This window comes from Nelumbo nucifera, chromosome 6 (genome assembly GCF_055504915.1).
Source record: "Nelumbo nucifera cultivar China Antique chromosome 6, China Antique-T2T, whole genome shotgun sequence".
Taxonomy (NCBI): Eukaryota; Viridiplantae; Streptophyta; class Magnoliopsida; order Proteales; family Nelumbonaceae; genus Nelumbo; species Nelumbo nucifera.
Window position 1 is genome coordinate 26,449,612 of NC_142654.1, and position 27,968 is coordinate 26,477,579.

At 36.8% G+C, this 27,968-nt stretch overlaps 1 protein-coding gene across 3 annotated transcripts; it reads right to left on the reverse strand.

The window, feature by feature from the left end:
* Window positions 1–652: 652 nt before the first annotated feature.
* Window positions 653–26,656, reverse strand: EDR1 (Protein kinase superfamily protein). 3 transcript variants are annotated; one of them, XR_016077281.1, is made up of 13 exons: window positions 26,111–26,655; window positions 23,627–24,049; window positions 14,276–14,379; window positions 10,635–11,899; window positions 10,348–10,388; window positions 5,588–5,656; window positions 5,360–5,460; window positions 4,997–5,075; window positions 4,763–4,861; window positions 2,133–2,201; window positions 1,859–1,904; window positions 1,294–1,470; window positions 653–1,119 (listed from the first exon to the last, which is right to left on the reverse strand). XR_016077281.1 is itself a non-coding variant. In XM_010260766.3 (13 exons), the coding sequence occupies exons 1-13, from the start codon at window positions 26,510–26,512 to the stop codon at window positions 957–959; spliced, it is 3,042 nt and encodes a 1,013-aa protein (XP_010259068.1). In that variant the 5' UTR covers window positions 26,513–26,653; the 3' UTR covers window positions 653–956. The 3 variants fall into 3 exon arrangements, 1 of the variants encoding a protein (XP_010259068.1); XM_010260766.3 differs by having other exon boundaries at window positions 1,859–1,908; window positions 26,111–26,653; XR_016077282.1 differs by lacking the exons at window positions 653–1,119; window positions 1,294–1,470; window positions 1,859–1,904 and having other exon boundaries at window positions 2,185–2,201; window positions 4,978–5,075; window positions 26,111–26,656.
* Window positions 26,657–27,968: the final 1,312 nt, after the last annotated feature.

The following is a 27,968-nucleotide window of genomic DNA, read 5'->3' on the forward strand; positions in this document are numbered from 1 at the left end:
ATTTAAATTAAACTTTGACAAAAACTCCTTTGGTAATTCAGGTCCTTCAAGCATAGGTGGAGTTACAAGGGCTGGTGAAGGGAAAGTTGGGGCATTATATCCAGGGACTATAGGAGAGGATGATTATCAGACTTTCAGCAAATTGAAGTGGAAGGGGACTCAAATGGGTAATAAAGTGGATATAAACAGATGGTTTGGGGATTTGGACACTCAGACAGGTCATGAGGAACAACCAAATGGCTTAGCTGATACACTAACCAAACAAGGGACAACTAGGGGTGGATTCCTTTGGACTGAATTGTAATCTTGTATTCCCTTGAGGGGTCAGTTTTCTCATTCCTAGGGATAGTGCCTGTATACTTTTTATCTTCCTTGATGAAAAATTACCATTTTCCTATAAAAAGAATCTAACATGGTAACCACTCACCAGTTTAGACTTTAGAGAGGTCAATTGTATGGCGAATGTTTAAGCTTAATGGCCCTATAAATGATGTAAATAGCATATGGATCAACGCCATCCCATTTGCAGTTCAGGTAGAGGTAGCCCATATTGAATGATTATGACAGGACCGTATGCCTGAATTCTAGTAATAAACTAATAACTACAATATTTTCTCCAGTTTGGCTAAAAAAAATGTCAAAACCACATTACTTACATGAAACTGCAAACGGAACTTTGTATTGAAATTACACCATGGGATTATAAGTATGAATGTTTGATGACTTTTCCCCTCTACAAAGCATATAGACATATAGACCACAGTTTGTCTTCCCGGAATGGAACAATGGGCATTCCCGATTCCCTGTACAAAAATTGCTGCTGCGGTCTTTAGATGCAGCAGCAGCAAATACATACAATGATATAATTGACCCAACACCAATCCAAAGCCAAAATAATTTTTTCCAGTTATTTACCCTCACCATACAAAAAAGCAACAGCTTATTTTCATTTATATTCACATTTGAGAAGCTGAAACGCTACTTAATGATGTTGAATTTACTGAAATCTCCTGGGGCAAAGGAGCACTTTGCTGGTCTGGAGGGGAAGGGACGACAAGCTGCTGCAAGGACTTGAGAGCTGATGTGAGCTGTGCAAATGAGGGGCGCAAGTTTGGCTCACTGGAAAAGAATAGAATCCTTAGCACCAAATTCAAGATAGAAAATTCATTCTTTTAAATGCAGAAAGTTAGATTCTGTGCTAAGCAGCCTTTTTTTTGTAAGCTCGTGTATAGTTGTGCATTTTTTTTGTGTGTGCGAGTGTGCGTGTAGAGTGAGAGGGATTTTCAATCTTACGTCTGCCAACATTCCCAAATTATTCTAGCAACCAAGGGATCAACTTCTTTTGGGATGTCAAGCCGGCGGTTCTGGAACCCAACTGCACCCACCACCTGCATTGGATTCATCCCACTCCAAGGCATTCTCAATGTTGCAAGCTCCCACAAAATGACTCCAAAGCTATAGACATCACACCTGCACAGGTAAACATAAAGGACACCATAATGAATAAGCAGTTTGGGCTGCCAATTGAAAGATTGATTGTATTTTTGTGCTCTGCTGATTTTGTATTTTGTACATGTATTTTTGTGCTCTAGTGACTCCCCCCCTCCCCCCTTTCCCCTTCACACACAAGGTATCCTGCCACCTCAGAACTCTATCTTGACCGGGTCAAGTGCAATTGGTATGTGGTATGGTTGAGAAGTATGAAACAGAGGTAACAAGCAGGCAAAGCTAAGCAAAGAAAGATAAAAAGAAAAAGAGAAACAACTAGCAGTCAAAGAAATATATTACACCAGAGTTGTGTTACACTACAGAAAAAAAAAAAAAAGAAAAACAGAAGAGTTTCAGTAAATTAACTCACTTCTCATTGGATGGTTCATTGCGGAGTACTTCTGGTGCCATCCATTCTGGCTAAAGTATTAAAAAAAACACTTATCAGAAGGAGAAATGCCAAGATGACTGGGAAATATCTTGTCACTCATAAGTGAGCACATCTGTGTAATGAAAATGATAGCCATCTCTGCAAATTGGTTTATGATTCTTGAAGATATAGCAGTGAATTTGGATGACAAAAATATCTTATATTTTAACACTATTATACACAAAGAGTTATAGAAGGATATCTTTGTTCTCACCGTTCCAGCAGTGGATTTGGATGACAAAAATGTATTATGCTTCAAGCGTGACAGCCCAAAATCACTTACCTGCATTGTTTGCAACTTCGGGTCAGATAAAGCAGAAAAGAGGCAATAACAGAGACCCACAGAATTTAGTGATAAAAGCCAGGGGTTTACTAGGCTACCTAGGCACTGCCTGCAAGGTTGCAACCACAGTTTAGTTTCATTTACTAAGATTTCTAAAAAGGGATAAAAAGGATGATGCACTATTATGACAAATGAACGATATAAGGAAAATTTTGAATACTACGAAAAATCCCTTATTATCTTTTATTAATGCATTTGAAAATGAGGAAAATGGAGACAACATGAGATGAAATGAAGCCTCTGGGGGTGATTACTATGGAGTTCCTAACCCCCATCTCTTCTCCTTTTTCAAGTAGTAGTTTTTCTTGCTAATAATAGTTTTGAAAAAAAATATATATCAAAGAAAGTTCAACAAGAAAAATACTCAACAGGAGGACAGGACCCTGGTGCATCCAATATTGGTTCCATTCATTTATCCTCAGGACTATGCAAATTTTCTAGACTACCTTGCCCCCCCCCAACTTATGTTAAAACTGTCATTTATATAACTAGTAAATGGAGGCTGGGTTAGAAATGTAGTAAATTGGGTCCTTGGTCCCCCCCCCCCAAAAAAAAAACTTGAACAGAACTGTTAAGGGTCACTCTAATACTCCAACTCTCAAAATTAATATATATATATATATATATATATATATATATTTCCCACCCCATTTCTCTTGAAACCCTACCTCTTCTACTTCCTATTTCATTTTCTTGTTTAACTTGGCTTCCCCGTAAACTAAATTACTCATTATTATCGAACTGTTTTGTAAGAACAATAGTAAGAGATTTAGAATGGGATTATAGCCAACAGAAAAGTAATAAAAAAAGAAGGGACTAGAAGAGGGAGAGGTATAAAGGTGATTACAGACCATATATAACATTGAAAAATTCTTGACACCTCTTACACATGTCTCATTAAATGTGCCAGGATTCTTTTATTTCTTTTGAAGGGCTACACAACGGGGGGGTAGCCCATCCCCCAACCCAGGTGCAGGCAGGATTCGATCCCAAGTCTCCGCTACAACCAGCAGGAGACCTTACCAACCAGCTGGTTGGCACCTTACTGCCAGGCTTTTATTTTCACCTAAATGTAGATTCTAGGTTATCATTAAAATTTTTTGACAAGCATATGTATCTATTATCAAAACTGCAACTTTTTTTTTTAAGTTTCTCATACCAGATTGCCTAGTCAGTTCCAGGAGTCACCTAATCACCTTGCACAGATTATGATAACATACAATGTTTTATTTTCCCAATGAGATACATATGTGCAGACAGATAGGCATAAACACTGCATAAATGCATATGTAGATATGTATGCACATAAAACCATCTTTTCTTATTTATCCATAAAATAAACCCATATTTTTCTTATCAATTATGCATGCATATGTCAAAGTATAACCTGCATCATCATCATCCAAGCATTATCCCAACTATAGTACACAGTGTTTTAAGACTCAGGCCAGACACAAAACTGGAAAATTCTTGCCAGGTCACGGGTCAAACAGTTCGACCATGAGTTGCAAAACAAATATAGATAATAAATTGTGCAATTCATAACTCAAATATTAGTGGCGGCTAGATGGTTAAGGTGCTACCTTTGAAATGAATGACAAGGGTTCAACTCTTGTTTCTTGGTATATAATTTTGACATGATACAGTAAGTACTTTTTTAATCAAGAAGAAAAAATTGTTTATGATGAAAAATATAGCCAGAACACAATACAAAGCCAAACTAACAAAGCAGAAGCACTTCATTAATAATTGCGTTGGATCCTAAAGAATCCAGTAGATTCGCATTAAATGCATCACCATCCTATTCCTCGGAAGATGATGCACAAAGGCCAGCCCACAACATAGTTGACCAGGGATGCATACGAAAAGTGGTTGTCTAGTCAAAAAATAAGAGAATAAGTCAAGAAACAACCTATTTGAACTATGAAATGCATGTATCACATAAAGGATTTGAATTTCCATATGCAATTTTTCTAAAATAGCAACTTTTGCACTTTTTAAAACTAAATTACTAATGTAGTTACAAATAATTCATGCATAAGGACAAAATATGCATGATACGGTTTGCAGAACCATAAAATAAGAATTAATGCACAATAGATAGTAAATTAACAAATGAAATCTTCTTTCTTGTTGCTGATCAAAAAAGAAACAATAAGAATTAATATATAATAGATAAGGTCTAAATTACAGAAAAATTGATGAATGTACCATAAGCCAAAATATCTTTAGAAGGTGAAAAACAAAAATGAAAAAGCACTTTGCATTATATCTAGGGAAATAGATTTATTAGAACATTATATGTTCACAATTTTAACAACCTAGACAGCGTTTTAGCAAATCCAAGTTGACCTCACTGGACAAACTGAATAGAGTTCAACATTGGAATAACCACTGTTCCTTCCAAATTAAATGTGTTGCTACTCATCATATGGACCTTTGCATAAGCTAGTAAACACTAAAAATAAAAGAATACACAGAATACTACAAAAACTTCCTACCTTTACATTCCAATTCTTATCAACCAATAAATTTGGTGACTTCAGATCACGGTGGACAATTGTTGGTGTGCTAGTGTGCAAGCAATTCATACCCTTAGCCTGCACAACATTGAAAGTTCCTTAAGTTAGAAGAATTAAAGAACAAATTAATAGCAAATAAAGCCATAAACAATTAAAAATTACAAAGAAAAAAATTGGTCAAAGGTAGGGTATACATGTTTGATTATTTCATACCACATCAAGAGCCATTTTTATTCTGCGCTTCTCGTCAATTTGACAATTAGGACGATGAAGAATACGGTATAAGCTTCCCCTGGAAAATCAGAATAGTTTAAAAGAGAACACCTCACAAACTTCTGAAAAACTAAAGAAAATGTATAACAATATTGCCTAAAAGCCAACAATTATAACCCATGACCAAATAGGACATGCATTGAAGTAGTAACAAATAATTTTAAAAAAGAGTAAGGAAGAGTACAATCAGCCTAGTTCAAGCTACAGACAATCACAACAATGCTTTCTTTTTTTCTTCTGCAAGACAGTGGTCCAAATTTGAAGGTAAGTAACCAGAGGGAAAAAGGAAGCATCAAAACATACCTAGGAAGAAACTCGGTGACAATAGAGAGATTAGGTGGGCGAGTCACAGCACCCATGAAAAGAACAACATTTGGATGGCGTAACCTGCGCATGATTCGTACCTGACATTTAAAAGCAAAACACCAGATTGCTTGGTTAATAATTGTTGATCAAGGAAAGAGCTCCAGCAATAGGTTCCATTTTGATCACCAAAAGAATGCAGACATGAAAGGATAACTTGACACTTACTTCACTTCTGAATTCATCCAAAGCATCGCCTGAGAAATCCTGGTCTAAAAACTTCTTCACAGCTACCTCCTGTGGTTAAACAATAGATAATCAGAACCATATAGTATATTACTTTGATTGGTTTAGAACAGTTTTAAAGAGTTAATCACTAAAATATCTCCCAGAGTTATTAGACAAACAGAAACATTCACTATTGAACTTGGAAAATGAGAAGTAAACCATAGAAAAAATGAACTGCTTCATTTCATAATACTCTATATTGTTCTAAACATTTCCATGTCGTATAATTTGAAAATTCTTCATTTATTGGTATAATTCAAGTGAACCATAATAGAAGATCCCTAGAGATCACTAGAAAATCTCTTGAATTATTGCCATGTCAAAGGAAGACATGCCATTAGCATCACCACAACCAATCCCATAGAAAGATTGGATTTCTGAATAAAAACAAAACATGTGGCAAATAGAAAACTTCTTGATTCCTTCTTCTCCTGATAAGTGAAGATTCTGTTGAAAAAGAAAAGAGGCAAAACCTCTATTTGCAAGACTGTATACAGAAAGCCAACCAAAGCAGCACCATACAAAAAAGAATAACCACAGACACTGGTGCCAACAAAGGGAAAATAAAGGGATTTACATCTGAGAAACCAGAGAAGAAGGAAATGGGGATATGTCAAGGAGTTAGCCTAAACTGGACGCAATTTAACGAGACTATACCCAACCCAAACCCACCCATCATATGAATTGACTGGGCCAACATGTTATGATTTATAAAGACAGGGCAAGGTGGGGCAAGACAAGAGATGAGACATGATAATATATATAAAAAGAAGTAATAGGAAAGAAAGTAAAAGTGCTTGAAATATATATGACAAAGTAAAACAAGGGCAAAGATATATCATAACCTAAACCCGTTATGACTTGACACTCCAACCGAAACCAGAGTCTAGTCCAATTAGGAGCGTACTAAACCTCTCTCAACAGGGGAGGGGTGAGGTGTCCCTGATCAACCTGTGCCATTGGCATCCCTAGATGGAAACACTAATGCAATAGTTCAAAGGAGGATATCCAATATTCTGTCAAAGAAAATCAAACAACTTCATTAATTGATCTACTTCTACAATTCCAAGACAAGGTCCACAGTTAATTGCCTGTCAGTGTCAAGGAAAGATGTCAATACATCAGGAGTATGCCCCTCTGCAACACAATTGAATAGAATAGAGACAGATTTATATCTCATATAGGGATAATCCCTTCTCATTTACAGGAATATGTCCCTCTGCAGCACATAAATCCCAACTTAGCCAATGTCTCCACTATATGTCAGTCTATGGAGAATAACCCAGTCCATCTTGGAAAATACATACTACTAAAACAGCAAAAACACTGCCCATGAAGGTATTTTAGTTATTTTGACCTTTTATTATATAGTTGTTTGTGTAGAAAAGCAGATCTTCTCTTCTCATGTCAAATTCTAATTTTATTGTTGTTTGTTTGGTTGTAAGAAAATGAGTTGCCTGTGATGTAAATCTCTAAAAAGATGACAAGATCATTTTTCATCGTCTCATCAGTAAATGAAACAACAGCAAAGTGACTGTGATCTCCTTGCTAAAGAGGATTTTTTTTTATCAATAACACAATTCATTAATTCATTAATTATCACAATAATTAATGAACTTAAACATACCCTGAGTTTGCAAATACTTTTTTTGGTAAAAGACTTAAACATACCCTGAGTTTTTAAAATGGACTTAAACATACCTTGTAACTCTTTTACCCTTTGTTTTCTTTCACATTTTCAAAAAAGAACCAAATGGAAGACACTATCTACACTGCCTCATCATGATCACACTTGGACCCCCCTTCTCTCTCTCTCATCCTGGCTCTCGCTTCTTCCTTTCAGTGTCTAAAGTCTAAACTCATCGCCTCATTCTTGGATTTTGTGACTGCAGGAAGATTTCATCTTATTATTTGAGCAGCAGATTTTGTCTTATTATTAGAAGAAACAAAACCATTTGTTCCTTTTTTATAAAAAAGAAAACAGGTCGTCATAGTACTAAGTAAGAGATAATTTGAGCATTCATGAAACCTATGTACCCTGAGAGTTGGGATAAGGTTTTTTGAGTTGCACTCAGAGATTATACTTTATTTTTTTCTGAGAAAAAGGAATAACGTTTCCAATCATGCTGCTTGACAAATAAGTGAATCGTGAGATAAAAAAAACGTGGTTAATTAGGAAAATGTCTCTTTTCTTTCTGATCAGCAACATAGGATTTTCTGGCATCCATATAATCCAAGAATGGAGGGTAAGGGAAAAATAGGATTTTAAAAATTTTAAATGAATTTGCATGTCACGTTTCACTGATAAAGGGTATCTTTAAGCCCAGTGGGGTCAGTCAACAAGGTATATTTAAGTCTATTTTAGAACCTTGGGGTATGTTTAAGTCAATTTATGAAAACTCAGGGTATGCTTAAGTCTTTTACCCTTTTTATTGGTAACTGAGATATTTCATTGTAAAGAGACTGAGCCGAATGGGCCCTAATATCTTTTCTTGTAGTATGTTTTTATTTATCTGTTAGCTAATGGGCCTATCTTAATGGGCCTGTTATTTCTTTTTGCTAGTTCTTCTTATGTTATGTTACTGCCTAGCTGGCTGCCACCCACTCAAGGGTATACTTATAATTATGTCAATATTGAAGTTTAGTAAAAGGATTAGAGAAGGGAGGGAAGAGATATTCGAACTCTTCTTCTTCTTCCTCCTCTTTTCTCCATCTTCTTTCTCTTGTACTGCTGTTCTCTTCTTTTCTTCCTTTTTTTCTCTCTAATTTTTCCAAGTTTACATCAGTTTTAGAGGACTGATTCACATCTTTCATTAATTTATCAAATATGATGCCAAGCATCTCCTCTTTCTAGGCTGGAATTGTCCACCTACTCTTCTAGATTTGCTCATGAAGTAACAACTAACAACTCAATTTAAATACTATGCACCACAATCATTTCCACAAGGTAATGGAGAAAAAAATGCTTGCTTACTGAGCAAGATTTCTTCAACCCTCTTAGAAGGTAGGATACTTTTTATATAGCAATGATTCACAGAAACCCTAAAGCAAGGATAGGTTATTTTTCCACTCCTAAGTACAATGCCAATAACACTTGTAGAGTAATTCTAGTTGAACCAATTCTTCTAAGTACAAAATGCAAGAAACCTCATCACCTCAAAGTCAAAGGTCCTGTCCTGCACCAGAATCTCTTTGGTACATGGTTGAGGGTTGCGGAAATTCTTTCAGGTTTTTGGTATGTTGTTGCAGAGAAGCTAGCATAAACAAGGGACCACTTTAGACAGTCCCTAGTAGGGGTAAAATCGAATCGAGCTTTAATCAAACAGTTCGAGCTCGCATTTGATTAGAATCGATTCAAGATTGATGCTAATCAAGTTCAAACCTCAGGGTAAGTTCTATTAGTTCTTCAAACTAGAATTCGACCAATAAAATATTCTAAAAACATTTATTATATATATAGATATTTTTACACTATGCAATTACACATATTATATAACATATATTAAACAATTTATATAACATATAATATTAGAATATACAGTGTCATTTTTATCAAAAATTAAAAAGCAAAACATGTTGCACTTGAAGGCAGGACTGACATCATACAGATTTTGTGTTTAAAGTTATCGTTATTTTCTAGTTCAAGTACACATATTACCAACTTGATGTTCAGTTCTAGTTCAATTCATGCAGGTTTTGTGTTAGAATAATTGATATTTTTATTGATATCTCCTTTATTTGAAATGTGAAAAAGCAGGGTTGATATGTCAAATTTAGGCTTGAATTCAAGCTTAATTTGCTTTTCAAATTTTTTAACTGAACTTGATCTTGTCGAATATTTAATCGAACCAAACTCAAACAGGAAATAGAATTCAAAACGAACTTGAACTGGGATTTGAATTATAGAGTATTTTAGTAGAACCAAGCCAAGACATGCTGAAGTTCGGCTTGCCTTAGTTCAATTGCACCCCTAGTCCCTTTTTCTTCATAAATAATTGCAACCCTAGTCCCTTGCCCCACCCCCACCTCCTCTTTCTGCAGATCAAATGTCATCTCTCTCAGCCTATCAGGCCTTGTCTTTATGATTGCAAAACAGGGATGCCTATGCTAAAAGTTCTTTCTCATATCTTTTCCATCACACGATCTTATTTAATACATAGATTATATGAAATTCCATCATAATCTTCAACGGAGCACATCTTTTTTTGTGTTCAACTAATGAAATCCTAGACAACGACTAGTTGATGCATCATATAGGGACTAGGGAGGCAAAGAAACTAGTCATTACCTCACTCCATTAATAATATTCACTAGACAGTCCTAGTTTTGATGCAACTTAGAGTAGCTGCTTCTTATGCCTTTGAAGGTAGATAGAACTCCTACAAATAAATAAACCATGACTTTTTGCCCCACATTTCTGCTTTGCATAGAATGTGATGCAGCTCCTAAATAGATGTTTGTAAAGAGAACCAATTTCAAACAAAAAAGAGAAGAAATTTAAGCAAAACTATTGTTTTACAAAAAAGGAAAAAAAATGTGGGCCTTTTATCTCCTATATTACCTAGTCTGTATTCCCTCATCAGAAAATCAAGAATAAGTTATTGGGTGGGGGTAGGGAAGGGGAAGAACATCAATAGGAACATCTAAAAAAAAATGTAATAGATTGTTCTTATTATCAGGGGAGGGACGGGGGAACTTACTGTGCCATTCCAATCAGCATGATACACTTCCCCGTATGAACCTATTCACAAGACAAGAACAATTAATCACACACCAAAAAAGTGCATGCACATGAACATATGCATTTACAAACATAGAGAAAGATGAATCCATGATTTCATCTCTGGCAGAAGAGAATACTATTTCTTCATAGAGAAAATTATGAAAGTAAAAAACTTAAAGGGATAGAAGATAAAGAGAAATTTTGCCATATGTTCATATCCAGACCCAAAACAGGTCATCCAACTTTTTTTTTCCTCATTCTTACCTAGTCCAATCCTTTCACCAATGACAAGATCTTCCCATGGAATTTCCCACTCTGCTACATCATCTAGCATTGGATCCAACCTACTTGGGTGGGCATCAAACAGTGAGCTTGAACTATCTTGATCCTTCAATTTTAGATTAGTGCTACCCAAAAATCGATCATGAATACACTTTCTAGGATCATGCTTGCCAATACCATCTTTTCTGTCTTCATCTGTCCCATTTACCTGAGTTTGCAAAGCCTCCCCATCTCTGTGATCATACTCTTTCTTATTATTTTTCTCTGGAGATTGAATTGATGTCAATGGCCTATCTGCTTGATTGCCACCTTCTTCAGAGGGTAGCCTATTGTATTTATTTGAGCTTAATGCCAACTGGGAATTATCATTGCTGGAAGAAGCCTCACCAATATTGCTTGTACTGGCAGAACAAGAAACTCCAGAGACCCCAGAAACATTCATTTTAGGGATATTAGGTCGGACCTTTTCCAAAGTAGCAGAGCTGGATGAAGCTAATGACGATGCACTATAATCTTTAGCTTCTTGATTTTTCCTTGGAAATAATCCTTCCACAAACTCATACTGCTTTGCCCTGGGTACCTCATTGCATGCAGAACGATTCTTCCACATCAACGGCAAAGGTGGTCTTCCAGGACCTGAGGCAAAGTTTTCTCTCCTTTTCTGGTAGTCATTAACTTTATTTTCTGCAGGTTTGTTCTGAGCAGAAATCTTGTGAGATCCAATTATTTGAAATGGATTAAGATCTGCAAACAGATTTCTTGAGTCTTCAATGGTATCTTGAGAATATGGCATTACATTAAGATGATCCTTCATATTATCACCAAGAACAAGGCCACCACGAGCTCCTTTGTTCTGGGAAGAAGTTACACCTGTAGAAGATGAAGCATAATGTGATTGTCTATCAGGAATCACACTCTTGGATGTTCCAGCAGAATTGTTCCCAATTTTGGTAGGCAGAACTCCACTACTTGCACCTGAGAAAGAAGGTATTGCCACTGTTTCTTGCAGACTTGGTTTACTACCTACTGTTATATTATTCTCAGCAACAGATTTCCTATTACCATCTTTATAGTCACCACGTGATGGCTCTGGTCTTGAGTACTCAACTCCCAATTCATTAACTGGACGAAAAGTTGGGGTTTCACTTGGTCTTGGAGTATATGAGTTAAAGGAAGCATCCTTCACACTCAGAATATCAGCTGGAATAAGTGTTCCAGGGGCTCCCATGAGGTCAACTAAAAACTCCCTGGATACAGAAGAATAAATATTAGATCCACTAATTTAAGGGCTAACAATAACTAAGAGAAACTTAAAAGTAATAAAAAATTACGAGGTTCCTTTTTCTTTTGTTAACTGAAAAGGGAAACAAGGCTAAATACTCCACAAGAATGAGCTCAATGATTTAAAAACAATAGCAGAAAAGGAAACAAGGCTAAATACTCCACAAGAATGAGCTCAAGCAAACAAGAACTAAAATGTATGTACAGGGCACAGTTCTTAGCAAATACATTGAACGAGGACAAGAATTTTCTCTTGCAAGGAATCTTGCCTCGTGAAGAAAATGATTCATTACCAAAGGAACCAGATTGATAACCATAGAGATTAATAGCACCACAATTGTATCCTTGAAGAGAAATATACTACACTATAATCTTTACTATACAATGCCAAAACTCGCCTCAGCCTCAAATAAAGATGACTATCAAAAACTTTAGTCCATTTATTTTCCTCTCTCCACATGCACATGCATTTTGTACATGCCACTGAACTAGTGAACAATAAATGGGTATTCAGTCACAATTCATTATCTTATGGCCTTTTGACGAAGGAAACCAAATACTGAATATCGATCATTATGAGTAGGACTTTTTTTTTTTTTGATCAGTAACAATAACAATGACGAATGTTATAAATTAAAAAGAGTGTACATAAAGGCATAGGGTGGTCAACCTCAACTAACCAACCATGCAGAATAATTATCGAGTACAACACCCCTCCTGTTCTATAACTCCCAACTCCCAAGTACATAGAATTCCATGTTACCCCTTGCTTAGCCAGCCCATTTGCTAGACCATTAGTAGTCCATATTAACACACAATAATAACAAAGATAATATTTCATGAAAATGTTCACTTTTATGTTATGCTGTAAAGCCTACATTTGAATGACCATATTAACGCACACAATAATCACTAGTAACATATAAATATATAATCCCTGTGAATGTAAAATAATACAATTTGTTATGGATCTGTAGTTTACCTTACACCGGAAAGCAACAAGTATCAAAGCACAAAATTACCATACATTTGGGTTCATCTTGGTTGAAATCAATAAATGGACTATATGTGCCAATAGTATGACCCATTACTAGGGAGATAGCATGTTCAAAATCTCTATTGTGGTAGCAAAGAGGTTGGAAAAAAATAACTAGGGTGATAGCATGTTCAAAATCCTGTTAGAAAACATGATCTGTTACAAGTTGAAGGAGCTAGAAAACTAGGGGCAGATTGAAAAGGACTTGGGTGGAAGTGAAAGAAATTATTTAAGCGCCATAATTTAACAACAGATATCGCACCAAACAGAACAGAATGGAAAAACAGGATTCAATGCAGCCAACCCCATTTAGTTAAGACCAGGCTTAGATGATGATGATTAAGAAAATAGCTTAGCAAATGCACTAGCTAAGCGAGAGGTAAATAGAAGGGAACTATTTGAGGGAGTGATGTAACTGATGTAAGTGACTGTAATTTCCATCCAAGTTTTCATTTTTCATATAAAAGTTAAGAAAATTTTTTATTTTGAGCACTTGGCAAAGAACTTTGGGCCAAAAATTTTTCCATTAATAAAGGATGGGGCCAGAAGTATAGGGATTCCTTTCAAGCCCTAAACTAAGTTGCCACACGGAAGATTCTTGGGTCATTTAGGGAAGTTCACTGAATGACCAACTAGCAAACCCGGTTGGGGAGAGGGAGAGGAGAGAGAGAGAGAGGAGTTTATGGAATCTAGTATTTCAATACAATTTCTCATCTATAAACCCAAGCTTACTTCACTAAATGACCCACTAGTCTAATGCACAACTAACCATCTTGTTTGGAAGTTCTGGACATGATGAATCCAGAGTAATTTCACAGAAGAGTCTTTTCCACCAGTAATTTCACTGAAAAAATTTTACCAATAAGACAAGACTAGCCTTTCTTTTTCCTTGCTTGAGATGCTTTATCAACTAAAACGGTCAAAAATAGTGGACATATTTAATGAGGTAAACCAACATACACACTATTCAATTCTTGTCATTCAATCTCTTGACTTGGCCCTGAAATTGTATCACCTATGGAAGAAAGGATCACTCAATTCCCATATGGCTCCATATAAAAACCAGTCAATTACAACTCTAAATCTGTAATTCAAGTCAACTTGACTACAATTTAAATGTAAAAAGAAATCATACTTATATACATCCAACAATAAGAACTTATAAAACTAAATGTTTTTGAAACAAAAGAATGACTGTTTCTCCAGGAACACTTTCCATCAGAAAAATAGAAAATAAATAAAGATGCAAACCAGACCAAGAATCCACAAGCTAAAAAGGATAAGAAAGGAAACTATAAGTTGTAACCTTTCATTCTCCAACTTTATAATGTTTACAGCATCATCATCAATGCCAGTGTAATGACTTCCTTTAACCAATCTACAGGGTATGCCAACATTGTCTGCTAATACCTGCAATTAGAGAAAAGGTACATGAGAGAACAAGTAGTCAAGTAGTCAAATTTTGCAAGCAGCAAGGACTTAATTAAAATGCTAACAAAACCTTATAAAAAATCTAATGAATAATACAATGTTCAACAGAAACTTGAGGAAATCTTCAGTGGAAGCTAAAGAAGCAAAAGAATACTCATATTAAATACTTGGAGGGAAATTTCCATACTCCATGATTTAATGGAATATCTAGGACAATTTCTTTGGTGTTTTTTATGAATGATGCTTACAAAAGCTTGCATCAGAGAAAGAAGGAAGTAGAATCACAAGGTCAATTTGGAAAACATACAACTACCCACCACTATTTTGAGAACCACCTTATTTCTATAAATTGAAGCCCAATTGCAGCTTTATTTGATGCTAAGTTATCTGCCCTTCTGAATATGCAAACATTATTTCAACCAATAGGCAGTGCTTTTAGAGGCTATGATGGGGGTATAAGTTTGGCCTTTCCAGGGTCAATTGGAGAAGGAAATTCTATATGAGTAAAATTACAAGCTGTACTTCAGGGGCTAAGTTTGGCTAGATCATCTAGCTTTCCATGTTTGATTGTAGGAGATTTCAAGACTTTAATTTGCTAGTTGAAAGAGGAATGGCTGGGGCTGTGGAACCTTAGAAATCAAATCAGAGAAGCAAGTACTCGGGTGACATATTAGAAGCAGAGTTCTCCCAGTGATTTAAAAGGTGCACCTGAGGCGCGCCTAGGCGCACAGGCAAGGCACATTTTAGAGTAGGTGCCTCGCCTAGGTCCTAGGCGCAGCACTTTCAAAAGGCACATGCCCGGTGCGCCTAGGTGTGTGCATGATGTGCGTTGCACCTTAGCCTAAGCATGCACCTTTTGAAAATTTTACGCTTTTTTTCTTTTTTGAACCTAGTGGCTGGGCTAGGGGCTCCACCCCCGAACCCCCTATTTGCTAATGTTTCTCATTCATTCATCTTAATAAAATATCTTCTTAAAAGGAAATTAAAATTATAAAACTATTATTTTTTTGTGTGAAAATTAAGAATTTAAGACCCTAACATGGACTTGGTTGGGCTTGCCTCAAGGAGCGTGGCACAAAGGCGGCTCATAGAATCAGGAATGTAATATGTTTTACATCACATTAGCTACTTTAAGTAATGCAATTGAGGAGAAAAAGAGATTGTGGGTTTTACATGCTTGAAAATGTTTTATATGTTTGATTTTATTTTTAAGATTTAATTCGAATATGTTTTACATGTTATGTTTATGTATTTTAATTTTAGATAGTAGGTTTTTTAAAACATTTATTTTAAAGTTTAAGTTTATGTTTTTTATTAATATTATGTTTAATATTTTTTTGAATTTTTTGGTATTTTTTTAGCTTTTTTTGTATTTTTGCGCCTTGCTTCAAAAAGGGGCACACCTCGCCGCCTCAGGCACAAATTGGCCCCTGCGCCTTGCGCTTTTAAAACACTAAGCTCTCCTCGATACCTCGGTTTCCTAATTCTTCACTAGCTCATGAGAGAGCTAGTATGCAGTTTCTGGTAAGGGATGAATAACCATTGGGGTAAAGGTTAAATCTGGCTGATCTATGTGTTTTTTTTCTTTATGCAGTGAGGGGAGCAGCATTGGCCGGCTCCAATCGAAACACCTGAATGTACTTCTCTGTAAATTTATATTGTATATTTCTAATGGTATCGATAAAATTTACCTTGATGATTAAAAAATAAGAAAACATTATTTAAATCTGAAAATAATGAAAAGATAAAAAAGAATATTTTAAGATATATGCATAACTTAAGATGCCCAGATATGGATATGGATAGGGACACAAGTATGGGAAATAAGGATGCAACTCTCCATTTCTTGGCATCCATGAAACAGATATATCCATTTAATACAACATTACCATGTATTTAGTTTTTTAAGATAAATATCATTTCTAAAATCTCAATGCTGCAGATGTCCCATTTACTGGTGTTATGGCAAAATCTCAGGCTGACAAGCATGAGAACATAGGTTCAAGCCTAAGAGCGGCCACTTTGTGAAAATAAAAATGCCAAAGGTTAGGTCTATCCAGTCCACCCCTCCCAAGACCCCAGGTAGCTAGGGTCAACATTAGGTAATGACCTTTTCAGTAACTGTTAAATATTATCAATGATAATAAAAATTGTACATAGGAATAAACAAGCACTTTGATAAGCTACAAGTACTATATGGTTATATAATTACACATAGAGCCATTCCCTTACTGCTATTCAAATCCCGATAATTATCTCTTCTAAAAAGTGATTAACTTACAAGTTACAAAATCTACAAACTTTCCAAATGTAAGTGATAATGTGCTTGTAAAATATAAAATTCACATGTTTTTAAAGCATGCATGCCATAAGGTTTACTCTAAAAATGTTCATGTGTATCAGTGTTGTATCTGATATTTTTTCGATCAGCAACTCAAAGAATTTTATTAAATCTTAAAAAGATAAAAGTACAACAAGAAGTTGTTAGGAATAGCACCCATAACAGCAAAGAATCCCACCGCCCAGCTAACATTGAGCAGTGTTGTATCCAGTGATTTAAAAGGCGCACCTAGGCGAGGCGCATTTTAGGGTAAGCGCCTCGCCCAGGTCCTAGACGCAGCCCATTCAAAAGGCATGCGCCTGGTGCGCCTAGGCGTGCACCTGGTGCACCTTGCGCCTTAGCCCAGGCGTGCGCCTTTTGAAAATTTGATGCTTTTTCTGAGTCTAGCGGCTGGGCCAGGGGCTCCGCCCCCGGACCCCCATGCCACGGAGTTTTCACACAAAAAAACAATATAGGGTCTTAAAAGCAATTAAAACTATAAAATCATTCTTTTTTGTGTGAAAACTCAGAATTTAAGACCCTAACATGGACTTGTTTGGGCTTGCCTCGAGGGGCGTGGCACAAAGGCGGCTCGTAGAATTAGGAATGTAATATGTCACATTAGCTACTTGATTTAATTGAGAAAAAGAGATTGTGGGTTTTATATGTTTGATTTCATTTTTAAATTCTCATTTGAATATGCTTTACATATTATGTTTATGTATTTTAATTTTAGATAATAGATTTTTTTAAAACATTTATTTTAAATTTTAAGTTTATATTTTTATTAATATTATGTTTTATAATTTTTTATTTTTTGGCATTTTCTTTAATTTTTTGACTTTTTTTATTTTTTAGGCTTTTTTTAAATTGTGCGCCTTGCCTCAAAAAGGCCCGCGCCTCGCCTTGCGCCTCAGGCACAAAATGGCCCTTGCACCTTTTGCTTTTAAAACACTGGTTGCATCTGATATGGGTGCAAAAAGCATGAAAAGGTTATCTTAATGGATACCTATCCCAAGCTGATACTTGTGGAAGTATCAAACTGATAGAGAAAGGTTTAATTCCCCTTTGCCATTTTCTGGGGAATGGATACCTATCACAAGCTGATAGAGAAATGGAAGAATGAATTAAGCCTTTTAAGCTGCTGGAAGAAGTGGATATAGCACTAACCCAAAGGGATGCTTGAAGGTTGAAAGAACGTTTAATCGGTCATTTACTGTCAAGTTTTTTTTAAGAAGGTATAGAAAATATATTTGCAGAATCAAAATAAAGATATATCGGCACATTGCACCAAGAGACTGTACAATGGTTATTCATCAAAAAAGGGACTTTATGATGGAAATATACATAAAAGATTCATAACTGTTTCTCCCCACTTTATATGAACTTACTTTCCTTTGCAAACTAGGAATTATATGGTTTTCCTATGAACAGATTACAAATCCCTAGCCATGAGTATAGTAATCCCTGAAGAAAGAGGTTTGGGAGTGGGTGACCACAAGGTTTGTTCATACTCAAGAGCTAAGCTCGTCAAATTGTCTAAGAGATTCAAAGGTTGAAATAGGCCCAGATATAATCCCGTATAAATCTCATGTGCTTTTGTTGGAATCAGAGGATGGTGTTACACAAGGTAGGGCTGCGGTAGAGGAGAGTTCTTGGGTCTCAACGACAGTTATTTCCTTCAAACCAGCCAAGGTTGAGGGGGATGGAATAAGTGCTCTAGGCAATGCATCGAAGAGTAAGGTAAGTTCAAGAGGGATTGACAGCAGGGAGTTGGACCTGATTTCCAGGGGAGAAATGAGTGTAGTGGGATTCGATCAGGTGTGCGAGGAGGAAGTTTTGAGAAAATCGGTTTTAGCAGGAATATTTGGGGATGGATTTAGGTAGGAGAAGGATCGAAGGAATCTCGGATAATCCTGTTAACGACACACTTTAAACAAGGGAGTTGAGAAAATCAAAAGGTTCGGGAAACAGGCAGCTTGTTCATGTGACCAAAGTTTTTCATCAGCTTAAGGAAGGGCTTGTTGTGGACGGCCCTTGCTGTAAATTCAAGAGAATTTACAAAAGGAAGGGATCGAAAATCAAGGCTAGAGGGACTTGGATAAATTAGACCAGAAATTGATTGTTTTCTGACATAGATTCAGTAGAAAAAGAAGAGAAAAGAAGTTCGCAAACAGAAGAAAAGAGAGAAGAGAAGAAGAAAGAGAGAAAGAAAGGGTGTGGTTCAATGATTCTGCCACCCCATCAGATTAGTATTTATAGTTTGCATCTTAACTGTAGTGGAGTTACATAAATACCCCTGCTGAAACAGAAATAAATATAAAGCAATATGTCTAGCCTAAATTACCATAACTACCATGGAATAAATATATAAAAAAAAATATTAGTGGGACAACACACACACTAACAACTAACAACTATCTCTACAGAGATCAAACCTTTTTGAAAGATAGAGATAAGGCAACCTCTCTGGAGTTAGGTTTGGCCAACAAGATTTCAGGTTCTGTTCCATCCAATTAAAAAGTTGAGGACTCACCAAGGGAGAAGGGGAAAAGGAATGGGTTAAAGCTTACAGAAGAGAAGGAAGGTGAAGAGAATATAGCTAGGAAGGAGGTCATAGAAAAGGTGGCAGTGGAGGGAGGGGGGAAGAGTGAAAGAACAGGAGTGTTGGAAAATATTGTAGTCACAGAATCTCAGTTTAAGGAAGAAGAGGAAAAGAGAGAGGGGGGAATGGAGTTGAAGAGTTCTCTAAGGAAGGTAACTCTGAGAAGGGGAGAGTGGGTATTGATAGACTAGTGGATAGACAAATGGAAATCGAAAGTCCCTTGGCTTATTCTTTCTTTTTTTTATTGGAGAGGGGGGAAGCAGTGGTGAGAAAAGCAATTGAACAATTTGAAAAAAAAAAAAAAAAATAGAAGGGAAGAGTTTAACAAATCAAGAGTTAGGGAAAGGGGTGAGGCTTGGGAGGAAGGCAAAGGGGAAGAGGAAGGAATTGTGGACAAAGAATGATGGGGGTGGTGCGAAGTGGCCGCTGATGAGGGGGAAGGTTAAGAGTTGCAGCAGAATTCTATTTTGCCTTCAAGGTTATGTTTCAAGCCTGTCTTTATCCTGGTTGGAAAAGAAGAAAGTCCTTTTGGTAGTGCAAGGTTTGATAGAGGGTTAAAGCTGTTGGCATTTTCTGGTTTTTGTTTGTATGTTTTAAGTTTTTCTGTTGTTTCTGGTAAAAGTCCTGGGAGGGGATGGTTTTCAAGTCTGTAATTTGGATATTTGAAGTTAGGTAGCCTTATTCTTGTGGCTGTTGTGTGGTGATATCTTATCACCCTCCTTGTTTGATGTATCTCCTTTATCTTCAAAAAAAAAGAGTATAGTAACTCAGCATTTATTATCAAATAACTCAGCATTCCTTTTGGTTCATATGCCCAAAAAACAGCAAGAGGGGCTACCTTCTAAACTGCCGCACCTTCTTTGCTCAAACCCTTAAAGCTACCAACTATGAAGAAAGACTTCAACCGACTTCAGGAAACATCCCACAACACCAAAAATATTCATCACCCCAGACCATAGTTTCCCAAAACAATTGGTATGAAAGAACAAGCGATTGACTGATTCACTACCGGTATCACACAACACAGTTTCTGCTGTCCAGCTTCATTCCCCTTCTTTACAGATTGTCTTTAGTCAAGCATCTATTCAAAGTAGCTAGCCACACTAGAAAGACCATCTTAGAAGGTACTTCTAAGTGCCATATTTTGGAGGCTAGAAAGTTAGTAGGTGTTGTGTCCATCAATTGCTTATAAAATGACCTTGCTGTAAAATCACCAACCCTTCCAGCATCCACCCTTATCCTCAAGGTTTGAACAGGGTATTATAAACTGCAATTTCTGCAACAATTTAAACATGGAAGCCATTTCCCAATCATTAAGATGTCTTCTGAAGGTTGGGTTCCACATAACCATACCATTGAGGATTTCATAATTTTCCAAAACCAATGTGTTTCCCGAGATATGGCATAAAGTTGAGGGAACATAAAAGGTCTCCCATCACATCAAATATCAGCCCAGAAGTGTACTTTGGATCCATTCCCAACTTTGTATTTGATTCTTTTGATAAATTCTTGGTATGATTTTCCAATTCCCTTCCATAGTGCACAGCATATAAGGAGTTGACCTCACTAGAGTTTCAGCCCAAATTTCTTCTCCCATACTTTGTTGCAACCACCTGCTTCCATAAGCTGCTATCTTGGTTATTAAACCTCCAGAACCACTTGCCTAGGAGGGCTGTGTTCACTGCCTTCAGCTTCCTTGTACCCAAAGCTCCATCCTCTGTCAATATCCACACCTTGTTCCAATAATCCAATTCACTAAATAAATCTTTGGTTCTTCCTTCCAGCCTTTCCATAAGAAATTTCTTGTTGTCTTTGCAAGTAGCCCAGCTACACTTGAAGGAATTGGGAAGAGAAATAAACAATAGGTTGTGAGTGATAATAAGACACTTTTAAGAAATAATAACTTTAAGTTAATCTCCTTTAAAAGGTAATTTGTCTTCCATGATGCCAGCCTTTTATCACCCCTCTCCAAAATTTGGTCCTAAATAGATTTGGATGCACACCTCACCCGCAAAGGGGCATGGGGAAACCCATTCTTCCCCAAGGGAGAAGGCATTTGCTTGGCTTCTCTCCTTTTTTATAGTTTATTGAAACATTTGTATAAAAAGAAACTCACAAGCATGTCCAGGCCAGACAGCAGGGGGAAGTACAAACAGCATAAAGCTGACCATAACCATACACATAACTCATAATATCACAGATTTAACATAACAAACGTTCCCCAGGCCCTGGTAATCCACAAATACAACTTTGTACAGACACTCCTGCTCAGCTAAGGTATTAGCCGATCTAGGGATCTACCTGAACAAGCAGTTCAGTCTGCCTCTGATCAATTTGGCTTCCCTAAGCAAAGCTCTAAATCTCCAAGTAGATTCTTCATCTGAAGTAAGCCAAGAGATAACAGCTTGAAAGTCCCCTTCTACTAATATATTTCTCCCAAGTGTGTTGTGCAATCAGCTTGAGACCTTGAATTACAGCCATCATTTCTGCTCTCAGAGAATTGCCAAATCCCACACCCCTGAGAAGCTCAGAAATGCTGCTTCTTTCATCCCTTGCTACCCCACGTCCGCACCCATACCAGAGTCACCTGGGTTGCCCAAGAAGTATCCATCAAAGTTAAATTTCAATATACCAGTCTCAGGAGGTTGCCAGTTGATCACTTTCTGTGTCTTCAAATTGCCACACTAGCAATAATGTGCCATCCCCTTAACAAATCATCCATCTTCACATCTTGAAACTCTTTTCATGTCAGAATGAAATGTGCAGTTCTAACTTTTATTAGATCAACAAAAGTTTCTACTTCTTGATTTTTATTTTCAAACAGCCTCACTTTGGAACATGTAAAGTGCAGGGATTTTTGTTTGGCATATGAATGCTGAATGTGCATGTGTCAAGAAGAAAATGTATTATATCTCTTTAGTACATGAGGTGTTCCTGACTTGTTATGGAGATTTTTTTGCAAGGTTACTTGGTAAAGCAAGATATGATCCAGCCTTACCAAGCAAGATCTTTTCAAAATAGTCAAATATTTCCAGAAATAAGAAAACATTTTTTTTCTGGAGCATGATTGCTTTTGCCATATGCTGGTGCATTTGGAGAGAAAGCAGAATAAAAGAGTTTCTGAAAATAAGAGCAGCGACAAGAGGAGAATTGTTGCTGATACTGGTTCAATGATTTTGGTTGGTCAGTGGCTCATAATGAGTTTAAAGATATGTCTAGAGAATCATTTGGGTTGGATGTATGGTCATCTCTTGAAGTACCTGAGTCAAAGTATCAAAATGAAAAACGTTTTTTTCTTTTGATAAACAGACTTGTTCTGTATTGCGTTTGTCGTTTTAATGTTTAAAGCTTGTTTGGCTGAGTTATTTTTCCCTTTGTTATCGAAAGAAAGTGCCCTCAAAAGCCTTGGTCTGGTCAATGAAAACTCCTCTCAAGAAAATATTCCAGCTTTGTTTTAGTAAATACCAATAAGGGTGCAAATCAGGTAACCACTTTGAAGAATTTACAAAGCATTGCCCATTCAAATTGTCAACCCAAGTTGCAACCCTAAAAACCAGATGATATCAGTTATAGATCAATGAAAAGTTACATTGGTTAACTTCAACTGCAATCCTGGAAATGATCGGCAAATACAATGGCTGATTCTCTGGCCAAACAAGGGGTATCAAGGGGAGACCTGTTTTGGGCTACCTTAATAATTCAGGCTTGTATGTTTATTTGCATATTGTTCAGTTCCAGGGGGATGTAACACCTCATGCCTCCTCTTAGGCTGACTGTACACTCTTTATTTGATTAATAAAATTGCATTCATTTATCAAAAAAAAAAACCTGCAATCCTGGAAATATTAAAAAAATAGATTTATATGTTCAGGCAAAGCCTTCCATTGGTGTGTGTGTGTATGGGCTTTATATTCAAGTGTCAAAAAGTACCTTCCACTGTGAAACTAAGCTCTTTATAAGCATAAACAAAAGGCCAAATGATGAGCCTAAACTTAAGTGAGTGAGGAGAATTTATTAAAAAAAATAACCTCTTAGCATGGACTATGGGATCCAACACTGTCATTGAAGTCAATGTGATTCAAATGAACATCTCCAAACACCATATGAGAGATCTATAATGTTTTAAATAGCAGGCCATCCAATATGAAAGCTTGTACACACTCCATTTGGAGGGAAAAAAGTCTTACAAAAGAAAATACCCTCACCAATTGAGTTAGCAGGCCTAAATTGACAACAAAAGGCCCTAGCCCTGACACTAGTTTTGGGAGATCAAGGTAAAATAAGTTTGTGCAATACATCACCTTGAAAAGCAGAGCCCTGTGTCGTGATAGACCAATATTCAAGGACCCAATAGGCAACACATTTGTATGAAGAGAAGCCCGTAATTCTGTATTTCTTTCCATCCACCTTGCCAGCATGATATTAGCATCCCTTACCGGCCCACCCATGTGGTCTGTAACAAGGTCGGCAAGCTTTTGCACCAAAAGACCAACCTCAGAAGGAGAGTAATCTGATGCAATGCACTGGACAACTTGCTCCAACTCCTCCAAGGCAGGATCAATTGCACGGTTGACTATAACAACTTCAAAAGAAGGATCCCCAATGTTTCTCTGAAGATCTGTGAGTGAAGGAATCTTTCCTTGGCTTGCAGGCTCAGTGGAGAGCCCATACACGTCATAGAAACCATCCACTACCTTTTCCTCATAGTCAAGTACATTGTAATCCTGTTGAAATAGCCATTCCAGTATAAGAATAAGAACAGTTGGAACATCAAGTATTTTTCCCCATTTAAAAAATACAAAGTATCTATATACAACATACAGGATGTTGAATGAAGCCCAAATTGACTTAGAACTATCATCCAACATGTGCCAACTGCAACTTTTTCAATACATCTAGATACTGACTACTTTGGCCTTGTAATTTTCAAATTTGGAACAGCTGAACCAGCTCTCTAGAAAACTGAACCTTTTTTATTTTTGTTTTTTAGAAAGAACAACTTGATGCAAAAAGCTTCATAGATCATACTGTGTTTAAGTTTGCCTGTAGATAGAAAGACAGAGACAGAAAGAGATAGGTCTGTGTGTAGAGAGCAAGCAAGAGAGAGAAAGAGGGATCATAAAGATGAGCACACAGTGCCTGTTAATATGATGTGAAAAATAAACTTCTTAAATGATGCAGGAGAATATGGGGATACTTAAAAAGGCAGCTATACAGTATCATTACATTCAACCATCTGTCATAATTTTATGAGTTTACAAGTTTCTTGCTTGTCTGACAAATTCAAGTCCCCTGCCTGATAAACCACTAAGTCTCTGATTTTTCCTGCTTTCTGATTTTATTCCATTCTTATGCATCTGACACCATTATATTCATTGCTCCTCTGATCCAGGTTTTGAATTTTTGTCCTCCTCTCTAAAATCTATACACCCAACAAAGAGATATCAAACAAGCAACCCTTCCAAAATAAGGGGAAAATCTCTATCAAACATTTATATCTCTTTATCCCACATCTCCATCTGCATTTATTTATAGGTGTTTCTGAATTTTAATGGTGCTTTTGTCATTTTTATCACCTTTTATTGCAGAGAAAGATGTAGAGGGAAGAATCAATTCTGTTGGAAAATCTGAAAGATTTGTATGTGTTATTCTTCTACGCTTTTCATTTTATATTCTTCTGGAAATGACTTATCTTTCCTTCTATTTCTTGAACAATGTTTCCTTTTCCTTATTTTGCTTCAATTCCTTATTGCTTCTATTGTTCGCTAGGCAGGTTCGTGCAATTGGTTTTTTTCTCATTTATTTTGAAAAAAAAAATCTATTATTGGGAATAATATTGTTGTTTCTGACCACTTATCAGATGACACAACGCAGCTAACAATTACTAGGTATACTATATCTAGGACATCTGTTAGTAGCAGATATTATTTCTTAAGCCATGTGGTAGTGGTACGACCAATGGCATGCAATAGCTAGGACATCTGTTAGTATCACATATTATTTATTGAGCATTTGAGCTTCAAATGGCAAATTAAAATGCTTCAGTTAGAGCATTCACACGAATGAATTGTACATCCAGCACTTGCAATCATTTACTTTGAAACAAACGATGGAATTTGATTTGATTTCTATAATGACCATAATGACCTCTTTTAGTAGGTTATGCTGTTCTGCATTTACTTTGTTAGTCAATCAATTTTTTTTCAATTGCGTACATCATTTTTTTTTATGAATAATAGTAAGTTTATTGATTCAGAAGCAAATTAGAGTGAGTTCATACATCATCCCAGTGAGAAGCGCGAGCTGCAGCCCCTCCGTGAAACTTACAAATAAACTAGGAAAGAAAAACAAGAATCACAATTGAGCCCAAAATAATTCTTCCTTATTTACCTAGCTAACATATTCCTTGTCAACCAACTAAATTTCTTCATTTCATTCTTGTATTGCCACATAGCCTGAATTTCGTACATCATTTCATATTCAGGCTTCCTTTCTTTGACATCTAATTTAATATGTCACGCAAGTCGACAAGATCATCCCAAGCATCGCACAGTATTGGTAGGTTTACCCTAATTATCAGTACCATGGAACGCTGAATTTTCCATTTCAAACCAAATAGTATAACTTCCAAACATGCAATCATAAACTAAGAAACCAGGAATTCATGATCATGCAGTATTACTCGTAACATGCAAGGCTCGAGAAAATCAAATGAATAAAAAGCACGGAAATAAAGCAAAATAACCGTAAACCTAAAATAACCAGGACCAATTTAAGCAACATACCCAATATCGACGCGACAAAGACTCGGTAGCTTGACTCTCATCTCTCCCAGAGTCAATCTGAAGACGCCCCAAGCTCAATAGTGTCGCAGCACGGATCTGATCTTTATCAGGATCCTCTCGGAACTCGGAGTTGGAAGCGCTGATCGCTAGGGCCAACTGAACTTGAAATTCCTCCTCGGACGAAAAATAATCAGGCCGATCGGCGACGATAACTGAAGGAGCGACGGCGGCCGTGGCCGGAGTAGGTGACGAAGCGGAGGAGGAAGGACTCGGCGGAGGTTGGCTGGATGAACTTGTACGATGATCGGACGCACACGAAGATGATAAAGAGGGAGGTACTTCGTTCGACCGATTGGGGTCGTGATTGCTTCCGAAGTGCAGTTTCTTGAAAATGTGTTTCATCGTTCCCGTAGTGGTTGTCCTTCTACTTTTCTATTCTCTGTGTTGTCTTCTCTCCTCAACTCTGTTCTCTTCTTCAGAGTCAGAAAGTGTGAGAGAGCGGAGGGAAAAACTTCAGGTGGTGCATTTTATGGGACTATTTTATGGTTGTGGGTTTCGTGGAAATTTCGAATTTAATCAATTTATATCCAATATTATCTCGTTTTCATTTTCGTTTTCACGTATTATCGTAAATTTTTTTTAATTATTTGACCAAAAAATTTAATTATTCTACGGTAAATTACAAACTCCCGACTAAGACCCCCTTATCTTTAACTTTACTACAAATACTCCTTGCCGTCAAGGCCTTTGCCGTTAAGTTAGATAACTATCTGTATTTTCTTTTTTTCATTTTTTCTTCATGTTGTGTTTGTTTTCGGTATAAATGGGAATTGACATAAAACTCCACCGTTTGGTTCGCATCTACATTCTCATCGATTGACTTTTCTATCAATAAATACATCAAAAAGCTCAAATGATCCACTAAAATTTTAAACCCATCAATTGAGTTTTATATCAATGAATTTTCCACCCAAATCAAATATAGGCTAAACCTTAATTGACTCAAAAATTCTTCCACGTTTTTCAAAATAAAACCAACTAATAATAAAAATCATTTCACTAATATAGAACACACAAGTTTCTTTACATTCATTTTCATTTCACTAACATAAGGCTCTGTTTGGTTTGTGGGGTGGGAATGAAAAAAAGAAATATTTCAAAAATATTCATTTTTTTCTTATTTGTTTTGAGGGAAATAGAGGATGGGATGAGAAAAACGTAGGATGTGGGCCCCCAAAATCGTGTAATCAGGGTCATACCAAAATAGTGTGACCCCGGTGGAAAAAACTCGAGAAAACTCGAGTTTTCTTCATTTGCTTTAGGAAGGGGGATGGGCCTTCTTCTTCTTCAACTATAGTAAGGCGATGAACCAGCGATAAGGAGTATCCTTACCACGGTCGAACCAAACACAGTTCCCCTTCCTTTTAACAGCGACAACAAACCATCAATGGTCCCTTCCCCTTGGTCTCTCTCTCTCTCTCTCTCCCTCTCTCCCTCTCTCCCTCTCTCCCTCTCTTTCTCTCTTCTTCTCCTTTGTTTTCGATTTTGCTCCCATGTTACCATTGAACCAGATATTGTTCATTACCTTCCCTATTCGAACAAAGGAGGCAGCGGTGGCAAGAGAACTAGTGCGGTAGCGACAATCCTTCCACCTCCCTCATCTCTCACCATTTTCTTCCATCCCTCTCTCTCTCTCTCTCTCTCCCCTCTCTCTCTCTTCTCCCTCTTTCTCATTTTCTTCTCCCCTTCCTTCGTTTTGAATTCTAAGTTCCACTGTTCATTGTCTCCCTCTCTTCGAATAGGGGTGGCAGAGGAACGACGATCTCCTCTCCTAATCTATTCTTTGTCTATCTCTCTC

Excerpts from the sequence above, each read along its gene's own strand:
- EDR1 (XM_010260766.3), bottom strand. The coding sequence starts at position 26,512 with ATGAAACACATTTTCAAGAAACTGCACTTCGGAAGCAATCACGACCCC. Across the intron at positions 14,380-23,626 it reads ACAGGGCTCTGCTTTTCAAG|GTATTAGCAGACAATGTTGG; the intron begins GTGATGTATTGC and ends CTCTAATTGCAG. Across the intron at positions 1,909-2,132 it reads CCAAATCCACTGCTGGAACG|CCAGAATGGATGGCACCAGA; the intron begins GTGAGAACAAAG and ends TTAATACTTTAG.